Source organism: Talpa europaea, assembly GCF_964194135.1.
Source record: "Talpa europaea genome assembly, chromosome: 6".
Classification (NCBI taxonomy): domain Eukaryota; kingdom Metazoa; phylum Chordata; class Mammalia; order Eulipotyphla; family Talpidae; genus Talpa; species Talpa europaea.
In genome coordinates, this window is record NC_140072.1 from 92,342,548 (window position 1) to 92,366,409 (window position 23,862).

Genomic DNA, 23,862 nt, shown 5'->3' on the forward strand with positions numbered 1-23,862 from the left:
AAAGAATCGCTGGCAAAGAATAAGGAAAATGCGTGTATCATTTCACTCTCGTTTAGTTTCAGCCAATTTCTAAAACTTGTTGAGAGGGATTAAAAAATAAAAGAGGCTCTAGAGAACATAAAGTGAAATTAGTAGGCACCTCAGGCACAAAATCAGGTTAAAGAAACAAAGCCAGCAACCATCAGTATCAACAGCCTATTATACACTGTGGGCCTGGCTCCCAGTGAGCTCTCAAACTGGTGTTTGCTTAGGAAGCAGTACAACAGAATTACATTTTGGTGGGAGTCTTTTAAATTTTTGAAATAAGGCAAATAGACAATATCTTACCTGAGCATAATAATGTAATTCTCTAGATTCAGGATTTGTCTAGAAGTAGAGTGGTTGCAGTATTAGCTTTTTATCTCTTATCAGCCTGATTTTCTGAGCCACCTTTATGCTCCTGCTCTTCCAAACTCCAATTTTTGCATTTTGCACTCTCCCAAGGGCTAGATAATTAGAGAAGACAACTTTTTGGCTGCTCCCCATCATAGTCTCGACTTAAAAATAAGAGGAAGATGTGCAGGGATGTTTACTTGGAGAAGTTGGTCCACTTTTATGAGGGAAGAGTAGGAGGCAGGTTGGCTGAGGGAGGGTGCAGGAAAGGGGGCGGGATTAAAGAAAGAGACTTTCAGAGAGGTCCTTTTGCAGTTCAGGGAGAAAGCAGACAAAAAGTTGGATAGTAGTAGAAAAAAATCCTATTGAGCCATCTGTTCTTTTTTTCTTGTTCCACATAGCATATTATGTTCTTTCTGGCACTTGTGGAGGAAAGAAAACATTGTCTCACTAGGGAAGTGGGGGAAAATTCATTCATCCTAAAATTCTCATAAAACTTTCTCCTGTGATTTATCAAAGTCTGAATTATGTATCAAACACATAAGTGAATAAAAGATCACTTCCTTTTTTTTCCTAAAAAATAACATCCAGCTGTTTTCATATGTAACTTCTCCACTATTCAGTGGACGTCTTGGGTTAATGAGGCTACTAGGTAGTGAGTGCAGAACCCATCTGCTTCAATCCCTTTGTTTAATGGAAGAAAAACTCAGCTATTTAGAATTATTTCTACTTCAACTCTATGGCAGATAACCATTACTATAGGTGTCAAATCAATTGATGTAAGCTCTACGAGGGCAAAGTGCATGTCTTCCTTAATTACTCTTATCTGCAATATGCCTTCCCTAATACAGTGCCTGGCACACACTAAGAATCCAGTAATATTTGTAAAATGAGTAAGTGATGTAATTAAAAGGGACTTGTGGAATACTGTGTTGAAAATGACTTGAGGATAAATTCCAGGCTAAATGGGAACGAGTGACAGGACTAATTATGAGGCCTGGGAAGAGATTGGGTGGGGGAAGTAGAAGTGGCTATTATGTCATATGTTAATCATTTCTACTTTCCTACAGTAGTTAGTCCACAAACATTAGCATAAAGTTACATGTTCCAGTATTTCAAAATTCTTGCAGAATTTAGTTAGACATTAGGAAATTGTCTATTTAGAAGACTATTCTCAGAGAAGGTAGGATGATGAAATGTGTAAATTGTGTTTCCTAGGACATTATTAAGGAATATAAATATAAGTATTGTGAATATTATAAGTCCACTAGAAAAGATCTTTATTTTTTAAAATATTTATTTATTTATTTATGCATACAAGAGCTGGGGTGGGGGGCGGGTGAGAGAATGCACTAGAGAAAGAGTAGGGAGCAGACAGGCAGATCTACTGAAATACACTGCTGAGGGGAGCAGTGGGAGAGACAGGAGAGGTCTGCTGTGCCATGTGGGTCACCTCCCTGGCTGGGGATCAAACTCGTGCCACAGTGGCTGGCAACAGCTTCATAGTACTGAGACTTAACCCCTTGTGCCAGCAGGGAGCCCTAGAAAAAAAATCTTTATTATAAGATTGATTGTTTTTAAGTAGCACTGTATCGAAAGTATTTTATCTTACTTTTACATAGAAAAGCACCGGGATCATGTTAATTAATTTAATCATAAAATGCTTAGGGAATACTTGCCATATGCCTATAACTGTCTTACTTTGAATGAAACTCCAATTTTGTTTTTCTTTCTCAGCTGAGTGATACTGGTCTCATAAACATGCTTTACCAAAGGCCGTTGTAGCTGTGATGTAATTCTCAAAGCAATTGTTAACTTTCAAATATCTGAACATATTATGTATTTCCTGTTTTCGTTTTTATTTTCTTGACTCTATCTGAGAAAGCTGGCGTTGTGCTTCCACTTTTATCGAATACTGACTGCATTACAGGTATAATTTCATTCAGGGAATGAAATTTATCCTGATGACTCAGGATTGCCTTTGGGATTAATTAAATTCCAACCAGTTCCTTCCTACACAGTGTGATTACTCAGCAGATAGTAACTGTTATCACTTATTTACTATTGTTGAGTATTTACTTTAGAACACATTGTTTTGTTTAGAGGATTTCTGCCCCTTTAAATTTCTGCCAATGTGTTGACATTTCATTTGGTTTTCTATTAAGATGAAAACACCATTAGACACATCTTTTGAAAGGCATAGCTAATCTAATAGGATTCTGAGAAAAGATTCAAGCTTTTACCTATATAACCAAATCTAACATGTGAATGAGAAACCATTACCTGGACAGTATACACTTATACACACATCTACATGATATATAGTCACATATACAAAAAATATATGTGCGTGTCAGTATGTGTGTAATGGGTCTGATATAAGATCTATTTCTTATTGTGGAACTCAGTATAATTAGTTTAAGCATATTACAGTTTTTTTTTTTTTTAAAGATTTATTTATTTATTTATACAAGAACTGGGTACAGTCAGAACCGCGGGAGGGTGAGAAAATTCACCAGAGCCAGAGTGGGGAGCAGAGCAGGCAGAAGGACCGAAGTACACTGCTGAGGGGAGCAGCGGGCGGCAGGAGAGGTCTGCACGCCATGCGGGACCCTCCTCCAGTGGCCAGGGAGCAGCTGGGGATCGAACCGGCGCTGCAGAGGCTGCGGGCAGCTTCGCATCCCAGCGCTCAACCGCTGAGCCACCGGGGAGGCCCGCATATTACAGTTTAAACAGGACAGAGTGGGTCATATTTATACTTTTTATTTAGGAAAAGATCACTATTGCAAAGAATAATGGTGTATTCTGCACCCCCACCACTGAAGCAGGGGCTTTAGAGAACTTGGTCACAGAAATAACCCCACTTCTTTAGTTGATGTGGCTGCAGCTGTTGGGTGGATCTGTGCAATGCAGCAGCCCTGGCGTCCCTGAAAGGGGATTTCCTATAAATTGGTCTGACCCAGGAGGTGCCATCTGCAGGTGGAGTCTGTCTGCACATGCGAATCACACACCTACTACATGCAAGTCCCTGTTTGTTGTGGGAAGCGCAGGGTGCAAAGTTATCCTTTTGCATTCCCTGGCCACTCTGTCAGATCATGACTCACAATAGAACTGGGGAAATGTAAAAATGTACAGTTTTAATTTTTTAAAAGAATAACTTTTTCAAAAGTGAGTCTTTCTAGGGAGTCAAGAGGATTTTTCCAGTAGTGCTTACCCAGGCCCCCATTAGTGTTCTGTCATGTTCCAACTCTGCCCTCATTGGCTTCCTGCCCAGCTCTGACACACCACGTACCCTCTGTCAACATTGCTGGTCCGGCTGATCCTTGAGTAGTTGGCATTTTTGTCTCCTTATTTGCCAGATTGGCATGGACATGGATTAAAAAAAAAGAGTAAGTCTGCGTATTTACTCACAGAGCCTCGAAGCTTCCACCCAGCCCCCCTGCACGCCCAGGGGTGAAAAGGATGTTAAATGTAAAGTGGAAATGCACAACCTCCAACTTAATCTGAAAGGAGGTCTTGAGGCTTCCAAAGCTGCCTCATCAGACACATCACACAGGGTGGGGCAGAGCCGGGATGGGCAGAGACCGTCACATGGCTGAACAGACTTTCAAAGCCTCGCAAAAAGTTTCAATGAAATCATTGTCATATTCTCGTTAAAGAAAAATTAGTGTTTCTATTCATGAAAATTCTCTGCCAAGGGAAAATAGGATAAAATAGTCTATATCTTGCAGGAAGGAAAAAAAATTAAGAAACCAACTTATAAAGCCCAACAAAACTCTTAGCCACACTAGTTGGCCGAATTCTTTAGACTTGAATCTCTTAGCAAATCTATGACATTTTCTGCGATAGCTTAAGTAATGTCTAGACTCCTCCAGTTTAAAATGTCAGCTTCCAACACTTCAACATACTCATTCTCGCCCTCCCCTGCCCATCCACACCTCTCCTACCCACTTCACCTTCATTCCTAACGAGTAGCTTCTTCCACTCTTTCTCTGATACATGTTTATTATAGTATGTAGAATTGGTTTCCAAAGTTTCAGTCTCAAGGATTGTCTAAGATTCTGCCCCAGTTGTCTCTTGAGCCCATAACTGTTGAGAAGAAAGCTTACTGGTCACCTTGGATTACTAGAAAGTAGCGAATTCAGACAGGTTGGGGAATGATCTTGTTTGTTGTTCTTCTCACATCATTGCCTGATATATTTGCTCAGGAGACAGATGAACACCTTGGGGTGAACAAAATATGGACTCAGCCTCTGCACTACACGTCTGGGAACCCAGGTGGGTTTCCTAACATGGTAACAGTCTGAGGCTGATTTGCAGTTTGCAGAATTCTACTTCAAATGATCTTCCCATAAAGAATTCCTAGGAATTTTATGTCCTGTCTCTGAATACAGCTTCATCAAAAATCTAGTACAAGATGAAGTTTTGCTGTATCTTTTTTCATTGTGATGAAGTTGCATAAAGGGGGAAACAAATATTTCCAGGATTGAAAATATATACTGGCAACATTGTTGATTGAGATCATGATTTCATTCTTGAGAAACAGAGCTTGACTCTGGGCTCCCTCTTGGGCTAAAGCATGAAGGAGATTATGCATTCTATCCATCACCGGGGGACAGCTGATTAGGACCACATGGTGAGAGTTTAGAGAAGAGTAACTTAACTCTTATCCATTCTTCTTTCCAGCTAGATGAAAATTTGATGGAAGACATTTTTGATATCATTAAGTCCTGCCATTTTACATTTCCTGTCTAGAAACATTTTTGTCTTTAGACACCAAGGGATTTTTGACTCTAAGAAACATTTACACATGATCCGGACAGATCACATGTGATTGCATTTGTTAACAAAAGTGTTACATCTCTCTCCTTAGCCCCAGATCCTGTGTTCACCAGGCACATTCTTAGGAATTTCATCCTTAGCATTTGGTTGTACCTTCCAAATATTCAAGTCATTCCTTCACAGAAAAACATTTCTTGACAGTCCCTAGGCTCCATCCCAACAAATTTTGGCATGCTAGTTTTCTAAAGCCATATTACTAAGCTTTGCTAGCAATAACATAATTGTATATTACCAGGCAGTAAGAACAACTGCATACAGATTCAAAAATAATCAGAATGAACAGTCTTGAATGAGCCACTTGGATACAACCTAAGATGTTGAAAAGTTGAGGTAGAATTATGAAATGGCAAGATGGTAGTGAAGTCCAAAGACAACAAAATTGTCCACACATTTTTCCTTATAATCAAGAAATGTAAAAAAAAAAAAAAAAAGATAAAAATTATTGGTCTTAAGGATTTTTTAAAATCTTTAAGAAATATTTTAAGAAAAATAAGCAAGGGACTTTTTAAGGAGAAATCCCCTTCAGCTGAAAGGCTTTAAGTTTTGACCTTTCAGAACTTACTTTAACAATGATAACGAAATGCCTGACCTGCCTGGGAAGGAAGAGGTGATCTGTTTTGATCTTTATGGTCCTTGCAGTTTGATACTCTCTCTTTTTTTTAAGTTTTATTTATTTATGCATACAAGAGCTGGGGTATAGGCCAGAGGTGTGGGGAGTGAGAGGATGCACCAGAGAGAGTAGGGAGCAGAACAAGCAGATGTACTGAAATACACTACTGCTGAGGGGAGCAGTGGGCGAGGCGCCATGTGGGTTGCTCCCTGGCCTACCGGGGATCGAACTCGTGCTACAGTGGCTGGCAGTAGCTTGATACCGCTGTTTTTAATCCCTGCACCACCAGAAAGACCCCAGTTTGACACTCTTAAATGTTCTTTTACTGTTTAAAATATTCATTGTTTTGTCATTGGATGCATTTTTGCTGGGTTAATTGGCAGTCATGTCAGGTAGCTGATTGTGCTATTCAAAATAGGTGACTTACTAAAGCAATAAACACCCCTCCCTTCCTTCCTTCATTAAATATCAATTAATAAACTATGGTTGAAACAACATGATCTGGGCTTCAACTGGGGTTCAAAACCCTGTTCTGATACAGGCTTAGTCTTCAACTTTGAACAAATTCCTTAATAAAAATAGAGGCTAACACTTAGGTAGGTCTTATTCTGAGCTGGGTGTTACTCTAAGTATCATGTTAACAAGTTTCATTCTTACAACCATTCTATGAAATATTGCTGTCATTCATCTCGCTTTCACAGAAAGATTAAGTAATTTACCCAAGATCATAAAACTAGTACACAGTAGAGAAAGCAACAGAGTTCTTGCCCTTAACCACCTCACAGTCAGGAGTTTATATTTATAAAGCACTTAGTTTCAATGCATGGCATGTAGAATGAGCTTTAAAGTGTTCAAGCAAATGACCTTTACAGCTGTGTGTTAGCTTTATCATCCTCAGGCCTTGGTTTCCTCACCTATAAAATGAGAAGAGTATCAATGCCTGGAATTGTAAGGAGATTAAATGATGTAACATATAGCACTGTGGCTACAGCTTACGAGGACTAATTAGCGATAATTACCATGTGTGAAAGGCACTGTGCTAAACAGGGTAGGAAGTACAAAGATTATATCCTCAATTTTGTAGGGCATATAAAATGTGTTACAACTGGGCCTCCCTGGTGGCACAGCAGGTTGAACGCAGCGCTGTGAAGCTGTCCATAGCCTCTGCAGCATGGGTTCAATTCCTGGCCCGGCTGGGGAGATACCCACATGGTGTGGCAGACCTCTTCTGACTCACCCATAGCTCCCCTCAGCAGTGTTTCCGGTCTGTCTGCCTGTTTTGCTCTCCACTCTGTCTCTGGTGAATCCTCTCACCTTCCCATGCCTCTGGCCTGTACCCCAGTTCTTGTATAAATAAATAAATCTTAAAAAATATATACTTTACAACTACCCACATTGCAAAGCAGTATGGGAAAAGAGAAGTAAAATGAGCATAGATTGGGGATACTCTGCCTGGGACATTCCCTCCTGTCTCCACACCTCCCCTAGTTCTGCACCAACTTACTCATTTTCTAGGTCTCACATGAGAACCTACCCAGAATCCCCCAGAATAGATTTGATGCTTCTGCTGACCTAGTCTTTTCATCCGAGACTGTCTCTCACAAGCTCTGTGAGAACCAGACCTGATTTTATCTTGCTCGCCAGCAAGCTCAGCACCTAGCCCTGGACTTGCTCAAGTCATGTTTGTTAAAATAAAGAAAACTCCATGGGATTTTAAGTTTATATCAGTCATACCTGGTCTCTTGATCTTTGGTGAGAAAATTAAGGGCACACTAAGTAAATGAGCCAAATCTGGGAGCAGAAGATTATATAACATGTGACAGAATCATGACCTAAGAAATTTCCAACAGATCAGAACAGGGAACTTTGGTTAATACCATGATATTTTATAAGTGTAATGGACTGAATTTGGCTCACAAAACGTGCTAACTTGAAATAAGTCAGATGGAGAAAGACAAATACTGCTGGATGATGTCATTCATGTGAAATACAGAGAAGCATAACAAAGAGTCAGATAAAGCCAAACTAATCACAGACCCTAGAAATCTCACTGTAAAACTGAGGCCGCCAGTGGAGAAGGTGCAGGGGCGAGAACAAAATGGGGAGGGAGCACAGTGGACAATAGTGATAGACTCTGGGTGCTTTAATGGTGGGTGCACTATGGTAACAGCACATGAAGGGGGGGGATCCTATACTTGCAAAATATAAACAACAATGCCAACCATGTTACCTCAACTGGAAACTTAGCTCCCCTGGTGTCATATTCCCACTTGGCAATGATTGGCTGCAGCCAGCAAGGACTGCCCTTTCAGACATGTCCACACATTCTCAACCCACCACTCCTCCTGCTCCACTGGTTTGCCTTCTTGCCAGGCCCTGGAAGGATGTCAGAGTGTGATGCTCAGTGCGACCATTTCAAGAGAACGCATAACAAACTGAATTTGGGAATAGGAAAGTGCCCATCAAATTTTCTAGAAGTTGAGCCCCAGATTCTCAGGTGGTGTAGGCCATCAATGCAAGACCTCAGTACAACCCTGGCTCCTGGCTCCCTCCCACACGTCACTGCAGGGAATGTTCTGAGTGGGTTCTCTTTAGGAGAACCCGGGTCCCTGCTGGAGAGCTGTGTGACCAAGCACCCTTCCCTTGAGGATGACTGCACCCTTGGAAGGATGTTCATCTCTAGTTCATAAAAGAGGACTCTGTCTGATTTGGTTCTGAGGTGGTTATCACAGAGAATTTCCTCCAACCCCCTCCCCCAGAGGTAATCTGGCACCTTTAGAGCAATGCACTGAATGATGAATGAGCTCCAATGACTTAATCTTGGTTTGAATAATGAGAGTTACTTATCAGTCTGTTCTTTCCTCTTTCTGAGTTCTGTCCTTAGACCTCCACTCCTGTCTCTGTGCCTCCATTTCTCCCTTGATGTGGATACCGAAGGTACAATTGTCACTCCTGCACCATTCAGGGGGGTCATTTCAGTGTGATGGAAGGAGTGTGATGGAAGGAGATTTCAATGTGATGGAAGGAGTGGTCTAGAAATTCAGAAAATCTGAATTCACTTTTGATTTCACTATTATACCTGTGCTTATGGAAAGGCCTCTGCTTCTCTCTGGGCCTCAGTTTCCTCTTCTGTAACATGCGACGTAGTACTGGAGTATCTTGAAAGTTCCTTCACAGTTTTACAATTTTATGATTCAGAGGCAGAGCTGGGGATAATCGGACTTGGGACATGGCTAAACTCTTGACAGCAGAACTCCAGCAGTCCATCAGCGCTACTCGCTTTCCCCTTCTTTTTTCCTTCCTTTCTGCTTTATTTTCTTCCTCATCTCTTTCCTCCCTCCCTTCCTTCTCTCCTTCCTGCCTCTCTCCTTTCTTCTTTTCTTAACTCCTTCTTTCCCTCCTTTCTTCAGTCGCTCTCTCCACACCACCCTGTGTGATCTCTCTTTTTTTTTAAAGATTTATTTATTTATGCATACAAGAGCTGGGGTACAGGACAGAGATGTAGGGGGTGAGAGGATTCACCAGAGACAGAGCAGGGAACAGAACAGGCAGGCTGACCAAAACACTGCTGAGGGGAGCAGCTGGCAAGACAGGAGAGGTCTGCTGCACCATGTGGGTTGCTCCCTGGCCGCCAGGGGATCGAACTCATGCTGCAGAGGTTGCAGATTGCTTCATAGTGCTGTGCTTAACCCCTTGCACCACCAGGCAGGCCCTCTTTTTCTTTCTTTTCATTCCTATGCTTTAGTTGATCAAGATGAAGATCTAACTGAAGTCATTCATCTGGTGAGCAGATGAATGATCCTAGACCACTCCTTCCATCACACCGAAATCTGATCCTGACCCCCTTAAATGATGCAGGAGTGACAACTGCACCTTTGGTATCCACATCAAGGGAGAAATGGAGGCACAGAGACAGGAGTGGGGGTCTAAGCCAACTCTGTATGAACACCCAGTGGTCAAGATTCTCAAGACGCCGAAAGTCTGAGACTTCTTTCATCTTCTGTGATCTTAAATCTAGTCACGTTTGCCATCTACCCAGCACTCCACTCTTCTTTAGATCTTAACTTAAAATTTTTTTTAATGATGTTCCTATTCCCTTTCAAGGAAAAATTAGTACTTTACCCTCTAATCAATGTGAAAGTTTCTCATGGGGTGTGTGTGTGTTGTCCACTAAACTATAAGGACCTTGAGTTCACTGACTGGGCTTTTGTATATGTGTTATGTAAAGGTCCAGCTCCAATCTTTTGCATGTGGAATTGTTCTAGCACCATTTGTTGAAAAGATGATGCTTTCCCATTGAATAGTCTTGGCACCCTCATTGAAAATCAACTGACGAGAGACATGATCTTAGTTCTAGAAACTTAGTTCTACCCCATTGGTTTATATGTCTGTCTTTATGCTAGTACCACACCGCCTTAACTAGTGTTTATAGTTGTTTTTTTTTAAAGACTTATTTATTTTTATGTAAGAGCCGGGGTACAGGCCAGATGTGCGGGAGGGTGAGAGGATTCACCGGAGACAGAGCGGGGAACAGAATAGGCAGACTGACGAAATACACTGCTGAGGGGAGCAGTGGGCGAGACAGGAGAGGTCTGCTTCACCATGTGGGATTCTTGCCGGCCTGCCAGGATCAAACCCGTGCTGCAGAGGCTGCAGACAGCTTCACAGTGCAGCGCTCAACCGCCTGCGCCACCAGGGAGGCCCAGTGTTTATAGTTTTAACAGTAGCTTTTTAATCAAGAAGTATAAGTCCTCCAATTTTGTACTTTTTTTTCAAGATTATTTTGACTGACTCCCTTGCACTTCCATATGAATTTTAGAATCAGCTTCTACAAAGAAGTCAACTGGGATTCTGATTTGATTTTCATGGAATTTATAGATCTATTTGGGAAGTGTTGCCGTCTTAACAGTATTGTCTTCTAATCCATAAACACAGGATATTTTCTCATTATTTGATCTTTAATTTCTTTCCACAGTGTTTTGTAGTTTTCAGGGTAAGTATACACTTCTTTTATTAAGTGTATCCCCTTATACTTTATTCTTTTTGATGATATTGTAAATTAAATTATCTTCTTAATTTCATTTTCAAATTGTTTACAGCAAGTATATAGAAATATTCCTTTTTGTATATTGGCCTTGCATCCTGTATTCTTGCTGGACTCATTTACTAATTCTAAGAGTATTTTCAATTGATTCTTAGGATTTTCTGTATGTGAGATCTTATCACAAAAAGAGAACATTTAACTTCTTATTTTTGAGTCTGAATGACTTATTTATCTTTGCTACCTAGTCACTGACTAGATTCTCTAGTAAAATGTTGAATGAAGTGGTGAGAGTGGATATCCCTAACTTATTCCTAATCTTAGGGGGAAAACATCCAGTATTTCATGATAAATATGTTAGTGAACGGATTTTTTTTTTTCTTTTTTTTGTAGATTTCCTTTATGAGGTCAAGGAAACTCCCTTGTATTTCTAGTTTATTGCAGGTTTTTATCATGAAAGCAATTTAAATTTTTTCAAATGCTTTTCTGTATCTATTGAACTGATCATGTGGTTTATTGATATGGCATGCTAATTATATCACTTGAATTTTGAATGCTAAAATAATCTTGCTTTCTTGGAACAAATTTCACTCAATCGTGGTGTATAGTTCTTTTTATATGTATTCAATTTGCTAGGATTTTGTGTGTTTTTTCCCTTCACATTCACAAAAGATTTATCTATAGCTTTTGTATTTTATGTTTGGTTTTGGTATCAGGGCAATACTGGCCTCATACAATGTTTGATGAGTTTCCTCTTCTGTTGTATTTTTTAGAAATGCTTGTGAAGAATTGGTATTAATTCTTTAAATAGTCAATAGCATTCACTTACCATCTGAGCAGGGATTTTCCTTTTGGGCAGTGTTTTGATTACTAATTCAATCTTTTTATTTACTATAAATCAATTTGGATTGTCTGTTTCTTGTTGCGTTGGCTTTAGTAGCTTGTCTTTTTAGAAATGTTTCCATTTCATCTGTTATCTAATTTGGTATATGATTATAATATTCCTCTATAATGTATTTATAATTATATCATAATTACAATAAACTATAATTTTTATTTTAGTAATGTCTACTATTTCATGTCTAATTTTATTTATCTTCTCTTTTTTCTTGACTTATCTAACTGAAAGTTTTTCAATTGTGTTCATCTTTTCAAAAACCTATATTAATTTCATGGATATCTCCTCTTCTGCCTTTCTGTTCTCTATGTCATTAATTTCCCATGCTAATATTTATCATTTCCTCTCACTACTTCCTTTTAGCTTGCTGTTACTAGATTTTTAAGGCAGGAGCTTAGTTACTGCTTTGAGGTCTTTCTTCTTTGTCAATATAGGTATACTATTATAAATTACCCTCAAAGCATTATCCATCCCACAAATTTGAGTATGTTGGGTCTTTCTTTTAGTCACCTCAAAGGATTATTTAATTCCCTTTTAATCTCTTCTATGAATTTCTGAGTATGTTATTTAAATTCCATTTTTCTGTTGATTCCCCAAGTTTCTTCCTGTGTAATTTATTTCTAATTTCCTTCTACTGTACTCTAAGAACATAGTTTGTATTATTTCTATCCTTTGAAACTTATTAAGGTTTGTTCTATGGCTTAGCATATGATCTGTCCTAGAAAATGTTCCATGTGCATTTGAGAAGAATGTGTAACTTGTTATTATGGTTAGAGCATCCTATAGCTGTTGGGTCTAGTTATTAGTTATTATTAGTTATAATAAAGGTTGTTAGTTGTTCAAGTCCTTCATTTCCTTTTTGATCTGTCCACTTCTATCCATTATAGAAAGTGGAATATTGAAATCATTTATTGTTATTGAATTGATTATTTCTCTTTATTTCTATCAGTTTCTGCTTCATGTATTTTGGTTCTTCTGTTATTAGTTGCACAGATGTTCATAATTATTGTTATCTTGTTGGTTGGATACATGTTCATAATTACTGTATTTACCTGGTATATTGTTCCTATCATTATTATTATTATAAAATGTTCCTATCTATCTCTAATAACATTTCTTGTTTTAAAGCCTGCTTCATCTAACATTAATAAAGCTACTTCATCTTTCTTGTGGTTGCTCCAAAGCTCTGTTTTGAATTCTTAAAGTTTTGATGAGCAGCTTAATTTAGGAAAGAAATCGCCTCTTTTTCATTTTTTCTCATATTTCAAATGAAGTATTTCACAATTGAGAAATTCTCTATGTGCACAAAGTATGTTCCACAACATGAAGACCTAAATGATATGAGAACTTTCATCTAGAGAGAATCCCCTTAATGGGACTGTTTGTCTCTTATTCTTTTACTTCATTCTGAAAAAATTAAAACCACATCCTCCTTTAAAATAACTAGGAGTCCTCATGACTGGGACTGAGAGGGCAAAGAAAATGAAGTTAACGGGAAAGGAAGTCAGAAAAAAATTGGTAAAAATCATAGGAATAAAAAAATACTAGCAAACAAGAGATTTATTCTTAAACCCTTTCTAAGTCAGAAATTCTCCTTACATTCTTTGGGTCATTCATTTGCTTTGAACCCAGCAGAACTCCTCAGTGATACCAGTGGGAAATGGAGTGGAATGAGGATGGCAAACTGGGGCTCTATGTCTGTGTACCTTAATGTGCCAGCGTGGTTACAGATTGCAAAAGGAAAAAACACATTAAAAAATAGATGTAGTACCATTCTGAGCAAGGCTCTGTTTGATCTTTCCTGTGTCTAAGCTGGCTTGTTGTCCTGAAGGATGACAGCCCAGATACTCCCATTGGATGAGAAAAACCTCATATTCTGTGCCAGTTTCCTGTCACTACTTTGAGCTCTAAGAGTTCAGAGAGGGGAGGGTGGCGTGACCTCTACCTAGCTGTGTGTTGGCAGGAGTCCCTGGTGACACTGTGTCTGCGCTGCTGGTACACCGGCAATCTTTAGAGCAGCTCTTCCTCACTCTTTCAACAACCAGCCAATTTGGTCTCAGGAAACCACTTTGCAGTGCTGGCTGGGTTTGGAAGTCATTTTTAATTTTCTGACAAAGACAAATGTGTCCTATGAGAGTAGTAAGTGGTTTTACTGGTGATATTAATGGAACCATGACCTCTTCTGTATCTATGGTCCAACAAAACAAAAAAATGTTTGTATAATATGTCAGGCAAGTTCATTCTTAGCCCTTCCTTGAAGCAAATTACAAAGGAAATATACTATTAATAAGCCCAGAGTATTGTTTGTTTGTGTGTGTGTTATGTACTTAGAGTCATATGCTCATTTGCAGACAGTAGATTTACAATGCCACAATTGTGATCCAAAGGATGTGGTTTGAATTGTATTGGGATGGACACAAATTAGGGTTCAGACATCTTTGAGCAGAATTGCAGTAGGCCTAATGCTGAAATTGGTATTGTTTTTTAAAAGGCCAATAGCTGTAGTAAAATTCGAGTGTTGGGAGGGCCCAAAGTGACGAAGGAAAAAGAGTTCACAGGCACATGAAATTAACCTCTTCTATTTTCATTTGGGATTGACATTCATTATTCTGAGAAATGACTACACTGATGTTTGCTATTTCCTGCAGGAACTTTTTATGCTAGTGGTCTTTGTTGAAGATGGTTGCTTAAAGAGACAGTAAATTAAATGTGAAGGATTTACAGTTTAGTTACATGAATTAAGCCATTTCCTAGTGTTTGTGTTTACCTCGGGACTCACAAGTGAGACAGAAAAATATAGATTCAAAAGAGGAAGGAAAGGAATGATAAAATCCCAATAGTCCCTCCCTGAACCTCCAGCTCAGCAATTTTATTTAAGGGAGGAATTTCATGCTAATAAGTGGATTCTCATCTCTGTTTAATTAATTCTTCCTCTCTGCATCTGCTACTACATCCAGTGGGTTTTCCTAATAGACACATAACTATTAACTGTGATAGTGAATTACTATTATATTGGACAACAGTCAAGTAAATCAAATGCAAAATTTTATAGTTTCCCTCAAGTGAAAATGAATGATATTTTATAATTTGAGATGTAGATTCAGTAACTAGAAATGTTATTATAAAATAATGCAAGAACATTCTAGAAGTCTGATAAATACATAAAAAGGTAAATAAGAAGATAATCACAATATATATATAAAGCCTCAATTCAAAGATAAGTTTAGTGTAGTCATTTTATCTTTTTTCGTTATATTTTCAAGTATATATTTTATTTATTTTTATAGTTAAAATCACAGGTGTAATTTATGATTTTTATATAGCTTAACCCCTTTCTCCCTTTAAGTACAAATCCCTCATATTAAGAAGAAAATTATCAGCTAATAAATGAGTGTGTATAAATAAATAAATAAATATATATATATATATAAACACACACTATTTGCCAGCTACCATTCTAAGTGCTATACATATATTGATGTAACCTTCATAGTAATGCTTCTAAGTAGATTTTACAAATGAGGCACAGGGTAAAATGCTTCGTCTAATGTCTCATAGCTAGCAAGGGGAAGAACCAGGTTTCAAACCCAGCTTGTAAAGTGTATTGTTACCCACCATGATTTGTCCCCTCCTCTCCTCCAAAGCCTTGGAACAGCCCTGGTGATTGTCCTATTCAGTCTTCCTCTGATGCTGGACACTATGCCATGTTACATACTTCCCCCTTGAGCATGTGAAAACCAGCCTTGGTGGGTCACAATACACTTGTTCTCTGAAAAAACTGTACCTACATGTCCTTCCCATCAGGGCCTCTTCCTCAAGAGAAGGAAATTGGATGTCCAGCCCCAAGGGTGGCTCAGGAGGATGACTGGAGGTCAGGAGAATCTGGCCTCCAGCCTTGACTATGCCCAATCAAGAGAACTGTCAGGGCACAGGGGAAATTTCCCCACTCCATCTGGTTTCTACTGAGGCTGGACAGATGAACAAATTAACATCAGACAGATCAGTAAGAGAAAAGGCCAAGGTTTAATAACATACATATAAAGAATTTTTATGGTTTTAAGTTCTAAAGAATAATGGTGTAGACTAGATATTTATCCTGCATTTAGGTAGCTGGGGCATCGAGGAAGGAGAGGGGAAGACATCACATGACAGATACAGGGCTTAACTCATCCTTGTTCTGAGAGTAATGATGAGATTCTTAGGACATTTTCACTGATAAACCTACAACTGGCTGAGCCTCCCCAAAATGTATTTTTCTGTATCATAAAACGGGGAGCAGTGATTGCTTCTCTGATTAGTGAAGGAGTAAAACTTAGAACACTATGATCTCTTCTGCAATTAAGGAAGGACAGAGGACTTAGGCAAGGTCAAATCTTCTCATTCAGAAGGCGAGGGAGGCATCTTTAGGCGACCAGTTCTGAGAATCTTAAGGCGGTTTGGTTTCAGCACCTTCAGAACTCACTTTACCAACTTGCACCTGTTTCCTTATCTGTAAAATGGGGTTGCATAGTTATTCATTCTTTCATTCATTTAACACACACTAGACAGAGATGAATGTTTCCTATCCTCTAGGAATTCATCCAGTTACAACCAGAGAAGTAAACACCAGTGTTTACTTGAGTTTGTTTGTTATGAGTTTAGGGACAAATGCTTGGGATGTTGGGAAAGTGCCTAAGCTGGGCCTGGGGCAGAGAAGGGTAGGAGAAGGAAGGGGCCAGCCTTTCGTGGCTTCTCAGGAGACAAATAGGACTTATTTAGGGCCCTATTGGCATATAAGGTGGGTTGTAATGAGAAGGTCTCTCTACAGCCCATTAGTGTATGTCAAACTACCCTGTCCTCAGCAGTGTTGGGGATATTTCACCACCCAATCTGTGTTCTTCTCAGACAGATTGGGAGAAAAGATCAAAATTTAATCACATATATGTGGAGAATCCACATGGTTATGAATTTGAAAGGAAATTAGAGCAGACCTTAGATATTTATCCCCATGTCCAAGGACCTGGGGCATCTGGGGAGGGGCGGGGGTTGGGCTTCACATGACAGACAAGAAATTTTCAGATAGAGAAGACATGTTCACTGATAAACCCACAACAGGATGAAACCCCCCAACCTACATTCCTCTAGGTCATAAAAGGGAGGCTGGGGGCAATGATTGCTTCTTTGAGTAGGAAAAAGGGTAGAGAACAAAAAGCTTCTAGGGCCTTCACTGCTCTTAAAATAATTTGCATTCTTTAAGTAATGGTAATAGGCTCACTGGGCTTTGAGTGACCTTTAGTTCATACCAAGGTGAAACTTACAAGAAGAAGCATACTCTGGGCATATCGAGAAAAGTCTGTCTGATCCTTTTGGGGAGAGTAGGTTATAGCATGTCACTTTGTTACACAGCAGGGAGAGGGACACCTTAGAACCCCCAAACCTGCCCGCTCTAAACAATCTGCCATCCGCCGCATCAAGACAAAACATATAAGACCTTTAATGGAAAGGAACTTTAATACAATTAGTGTGCAACAAAGAGAAGGGAAAGAATAGTTTCCAAATCAAAATCAAGCACCCAAAGTTACCCACCCCCTCCTGGGTAAATGCCCAGCCAAACAGGGTTGGCCGAAAGCAGGGCCACAGAGGCCTAAAAGCCTGCCACAAGTCTAAGGCATCCCCTGGTAAGGACCCATAGGAAAGGGGCACAATGGAACAGACAAGTCCCTCAGGAAAAGAGCAAATCAAAATCAAGATAAAAGCTGCCATTGTTAACCTCCCCACAGTTCTCTCACCCACGTCTGTTTCACCCAGTCCAGGACCAAGAAGCAAGCGCCACTTGTTCACGTGTCTCTGTGCTCCATGTGCCTCCACCAGGTCCCCTTCTGGCTCTCCATCCTGCTTCCTTCTCCAGTCTCCTCTCCAGCTTCTCTTCCCTTCTCAGCTCCACCCTTCCTTGGGTGGGGCCGGGAACCTGGAACCTCCCCCTTTCCTGGGGACCACTGTTACAACTTTGCTTTTTTTTTTTTGGCAGAGGGATGTTGTATCACACTTCTCTGCCTTTCACATCACATTGCCTTCCCCCCCTCTATGAATGTCTTACATGCCCATCTGCTCTTCTTTTTGTTCAGTTCATTCTCCATTCGGCATCCAGAGTGAGCTTCCTATACTACAACAAGCAAGTCAGGCAGGGCTTAGTTGGTTCTTTCAGGCCCAGGTGGAGAATGTTAACCCAGGATGTTTTTTTCCCCTCTGGGCTTATAAGGCTGGAGTCAAGGGGAGAGGGTGAGAATCCAGTAGCTCCTGAAGAGGTGGTTGCCTGAGAATGTCAATGAATTCCTGACAGCCAAGGCATATAGACTCTGAGAGCACATCTATAAAAGAACAATGCTCATTTTATTCCCCATAGGAATTATGGGAAGCTAAGCAGGTGGTAGGAATTCTTCTGGCCTCCGAGACTGACCAAATGCCACATATTTGACAGGTGATAGCTTGGTGATGATTTAAGTCCTTTCCCAGACTCTGCACACACTTGCATACTTTGCTACTAGGCGTTATGGAGTGCATCCTAAGGAAACAGACCAAATAGACAATGAAATCCAAGCATGTTCAACATGGCATCTGCCCTCCCCACTTCTCCTAATAACCTCTGACCCTCTCATTCATTCTTACTCCTCCAGGGCAAGTCCAGGAAACCTTTAAATCAGGCTTTTGTCATTCAAATGTTAATTCTCTCTTCAGCTTGACACCTGCTTTACCTCTCTCTGCTGTCACCTGTGCTCCCAAGACCACTGACTGTTGTATCTCCTGCCCTTTGACTTACAAAGGCTCTGGAGGGCTCTTCCTGAGGCTTTTAGCATAACTGTGGGAAGAAATTTATGCAGAATATTCTCCTTTCTCTCTGCATTTTCAGGACATTTTCCCATAGTGGTCCAAACATGCCCACCCCCATATTACATTTGCATATTAAAGCATCAGGCAATAAGAGCTGAAGGCCAAAACCTCAATAATGAATTGAATTTTATTAGAAAAGCATTTATTTTCTAGGTAGGACCAAATTCACAGATAGAACGTTAATGTATGGATTACATTAAATGGGAATGATAGAACTGGAGGTAACCATGTGCCTTACCCGCCACAGTGTCTAAATGGTCATAATACAATCATATTTATATATATTTAATTTTTTTCTCATTCAGATACAGATAAACCTTTCGTAGAGATGCACAGTGAAATTCCCGAAATTATAACTATGACTGAAGGAAGGGAGCTCATCATTCCCTGCCGGGTCACATCACCTAACATCACTGTTTCTTTAATAAAGGTAAAACAGAAAATGAGTATAATGAATTTGAAGTCATTTTATCTCTCTAGGATAATTTCACTGCAAATGTTCGGCTTCTTGGTGAACTTTTCTATAACGTCATTTTACTATAAAACGTGTTTGAAGTTATGCAAAGGCATGTATTTAAATGGAATAAAATAATAATGTCTTAAGCTTTCATTGATATGAATAGGGAAAGAGTTAAAATCATGAACATTTTCCAATACTGCCACAAATCCAGATGTCTGTAATTGTGAGAAAAACCAATTCTGTCGCTTAACACAAATGAATAAATTGTCGGTGGATAACCCCGATTTTTGCTAAAGATAGAAAGAACTAACTGACACGGTTCTTGATTCTCCGGGCACTTAAGATCCTCACTGCCTTTGGAAATACCTCTTTTGGTTTGAGTTGGGAAGTTCCTGGCAACAAAAGGCTTATCTCCTGCTGAACATCCAAAATTGACCTCTGGGGAGTGCGGGTGGGGACAGGGTGACGGGTGGGGACAGGGTGACGAAAGCTATAAATAATAGTCTTCATATTGTATTATTATAAAGTATCCTTTCAAAGAAGGAAAAAGATTTCTGCTAGACTCTAATGAAGACAAAAACTAGAATGTGACAATCCAGATAATTCATCAGCAGTAAGCGTTAAGGAGTAGGCCGTAGGGACAGGAATGGACACAGTGCAGGTTTTCTAGGATCCAGCAGACCGGGTAAAGGAGGAGTCAGAGTCCTCAGTGGTTTTGCAGGTCTTTTATTTAGATTACCAGGTACACAGCAGGCAGGGGTGTTGGGAGACCAGGAGGCTGGCAGGCCTCCCAGCCCCGAGCAAGTCTTCACTCTATCTGGGCTCTCCAGCATTCCCTCCGCTTCCCTGCTTCTCTGCTTCTGCCAGCGTCCCCGTGGCGCCGCCCTTAAAAGCACAGTCTTAGCCCAGGTGAATCCCATCTACCTAGGCCCACACCCTATTTCAGGTGCCTGCCATCAGGCATGCATTCAGGACCCCAAGGATCCATCATCTATCCTGATGGCGGGAGGGCAGAAAAGCCTGACATTTTTCCTTACCCTACATAGGCTAAGACAAAGACTTGGATAAAAACTCCCCAAAGGGAAAGCTGTACTGATTCTTGAAAGCTGAAAAGTTTAAGAGAAGTTAAGTCTGTCCCGAGAAAGTACTCAGCACCGCCCATCATAGAGAGGAAGTGTGGGAAGGTTTGGGGGTGCTGGGAGACAAGTTATAAAAATTTGGCATGATTTTAATATCATCTACTAACTCTGAACCCTGAACTGTGGGCAGTGTGTCTCCCTGTCTTCTTCCCTTGTACTTTCCTGCGCTGTTGATTGAAGCCCTCACCATAGGCCATCAGAGATAGGTTGGGCTCCTATTACAAGTGTGTATCATCTCAAAGAAATATGAAATCATTGTTTGTTAGCAATAGAAACACCAGATGTGTCTCTCAACTGGTGGAAATAAAAACTGAATTTCCTAGGAAATTAGGTACTTCCCAGGACTTACTATGCCTCGGAACCTGTGTCTCGGAACCCAGACCTTGCTGTCTCCTGTGGTGCATTTGGTCTTGTGTGCACAGGAGGGAGTGGTCGAGAGCAGAGGCCAGGGCCACACTGCCTGGATTCTCCCCAGTCCACCACTTACTTACCTATTGGACGAGCCAGCAAGTTCTCAAACCTCTCTCCCCCTTAATCCCCCATTTGAGAGCTGGGAGTGATTATAGCAGCACCCAACTCACGTGATTGTTAGGAGAGCTAAATGAAGTCATTTACAGAAAGCACCTAGAACAGTGTCTGGCTCATGACAAGCCCTATTCAAGGATTAGCTATTATTACTTACCTAACAGTTTAATACCCACTGCTTGATCTATTATCAAATCATATTTTCAATAACATGGCATTACTCCTCCTGATCTCAGATAATTGTTATATGATTGTGATTAATATGCTACAAACCATGGAGACATGCAAGGTCTCTGCTTCATGCAAGCCTTTTTGCCCTGGTGCAGATTACTTATCTGTCAGAGGGACATCCTAAAATTCCCACATGTAACAATTTGGGGAGAAAAGTTAATTTACTCTGTTTTTCCACCTAAAATCTATCATAGAAAGGCGGGGTGTGTAGAGGGAGGACATAGGGAAAGAAGTAGTTCTGACAAGGGTTTTGGTTTGACATGTGTATGTAGGAAATATTCTAAACTATTACATATGTATGCTGATGTGAAACTAACACACAAGAGATCTTGTTCTTCCATTCTATTGTTGTGGCTTTCTTCTAATTGGCCCTGTCCGCCTTCTCCTTTCCCACGCCTGCCCTCTCTTTTCCTGTGCCTATTTTGACAGAGCTGGAGGAACCCAGCTCAGCTGTCAAGACTGCCCATGCATCTACCTCTGTGATACACACAGTGACTGCCTCAGATGATGAGCCTCATGGTCCTTTGCTATTTTAGCTATTGTCAGCTAGAAATAAAATCTTTGTCTATTGAATTCTACTAGTGACACTAATAGATTATGGTAAGAGAAGCATTTTCGAGCTAATTGTAATATAGTTTTAGGTTGTGCTGAGAAAGTCCATCAGCAAACCTTGCTTTTTGTTTCAATACATGCTTGTTTTCACATATTTTTTAAGCATGATAGATTTCAACCCCCAACTTAAACTTTTCTGAGTGTTTCCCTTAAGCGGTTGCACCAGTTAGAAGAGGTTTGCTCCCCATTAAATATAGAGAGCATTGCTAAGTTTATAGATAGACTCCTTATTCTAGAACATGAACTGAATCTTTCAGTTGCTTTCAGTTTTTCATAAACAGTATGCGATTCATCTCTACCCCAAGTATTAATCTGGCAATACCTCCCAATGTAGACAGATACACCAGGAGACAAGTCTCCTGGAATATAAATTTCTTCCATAAAATCATAAATCCCAGCCAAATTAGCTCCTTCAACAAGCAATATGAATTAATGATAAGGGGGTAGAGTGATGTCAGATATACTTTTTAAAAGAAGATAGGAAAGACAAAACTTCCTTAGGGCAGTTTGGCATTTCCTTTCTCAATTCCTGTGGGAAAGTAATCTGGCTTTCTTTTGCCTTTTCCAACTGGAATGGTGCTCCTTCTGAGACGGGGCTGGCAAGCTGGCACAAGTCAATTTATCTGGGCCTCTCTAGGAAGCCGTGACCCTGTATCAGGTGTAGCCCCAAGGCAGATTGTTTATATTGTGGTTTTTAAAGGTTCATCCTTAATGTCTAGAAGAAGGCATAGGGGAGACCCAAATCATGGATACTTTTTTCCTGTCTGGGATTACGTCTAAGAATCCGAGAGAACTACAGTAACTGCCTCTGGCCCCCGCATCTGTTTGCGGCTGTCCTCACTGTCAGCAATCTCAGCTTCTGGGAGCTTCCCTCCGGGAGGCAGAGTCCATATCCTCAGCCTGATAACCCTGGTGAATGCCAACTTAATGCCATGAATCTTGGAGGACCTGGGATTATTTATCATCCTGTGAACACAGCCACATCACAACTGGAGGGCAAGTTATTGCTTGTTACAAGTTCCAAATGACGAGACACATGAGGTAACCTGGCAGCCCCAGTGGAAAAAATATTAACTGGTTTCCTTATTGAGTATCAGTTTATGACAAGGATTCCCAGAGACCAAAGAGTTATGGGCTCCCGCTAGATTCTGACACAACAGCGAGGTGGTGTAGCTTGTCGCTGAGGCTAACAGTAAATTATAGCAAATGTGTACAATATCATTTGTATTATACAATTTATCATAATAAATTTTAATCTTTCTACATGCAAAGAGAACTAAAGAACTGATGATAACAAACTGGAGTTTTTACCCCTACAAATGTCATTTTTAGAGGAAAGCTGTGTTTTTACAAGCTGTTAGCTAAACGGTATTGCCCTGTGCTAATATGATTTCCTGAAAGCCTGTTTCTTCCTTTTCAGTTTCCACTTGAGACTCTGATTCCTGATGGCAAAAGAATAACCTGGGACAGTAGGAAGGGATTTATCATATTGGAAGCCACCTACAAAGAAATAGGCCTTCTGACCTGTGTAACAACAGTCAATGGACATGTTTATAAGACAAACTATCTCACACACCGACAAAGTGAGTGATGTTCCGAGGGCTTGAGCATAAGGCAGTGTGCTCAGGGCTTATCTGCTTAATGAAAACTTGATTCTTAAAAAATGTTATTTCTTATGCTTACAGCCCATACCATCATAGATGTGCAAATAAGTACACCAAGCCCAGTGAAATTACTCAGAGGCCAGATGCTCGCCCTCAACTGTACCGCCACCACTCCCCTGAACACAAGAGTGAGGATGACCTGGAGTTACCCTGGTGAAGTGAGTGAGCTATTTCTGTTTCTTCTATAGAACAGCATTTATTTTTAGCGCATAGAAGACCACTCGGTTTTTGAAGTAGGAAAAAATGAGAATATTCTGACTCCTGTGGCAGTTTTAGTGAATGAGAAGATTTGGGTTGGGCTGTGGGGTGTTTTCCTTTGCCTGGCATTTCATGAGTGTGATATGCATAGATATGGTCTTTTGATGTCTGGAGGTTTTGTTTTGAAGTGCATAGGCTGGTATTTCTATTGCATGATTCTGGATAGGAAAAGGGATTGTTTCCTCCCTGGAAAGTATTTTCTAGGATTTAGAGATGAGAGAGAAATTTATCACTCAATGCCAGGCAGGCACTATCTTTTGTAACAACAACAACAAAAAGTTGTTGTCAGCGCATTGATTTAAGATACTAGCAGACAGTCAGGCACCTGATTGGCGCATGTTTG

The 23,862-nt window shown here is 40.2% G+C and overlaps 1 protein-coding gene across 3 annotated transcripts in view; it reads left to right on the forward strand.

The window, feature by feature from the left end:
• The window catches only part of FLT1 (fms related receptor tyrosine kinase 1), a gene marked incomplete at both ends in the record, with an annotated part of 170,714 nt that overhangs the window by 34,078 nt on the left and 112,774 nt on the right, over positions 1 to 23,862 (forward strand). For all 3 annotated transcript variants that reach the window (XM_084235227.1, XM_084235226.1, XM_084235228.1), the window contains 3 exons: positions 18,936 to 19,060; positions 23,018 to 23,180; positions 23,283 to 23,419. In XM_084235227.1, the coding sequence (XP_084091353.1) occupies positions 18,936 to 19,060; positions 23,018 to 23,180; positions 23,283 to 23,419 (425 nt within the window). The remainder of the gene's footprint in view (positions 1 to 18,935; positions 19,061 to 23,017; positions 23,181 to 23,282; positions 23,420 to 23,862) is intronic.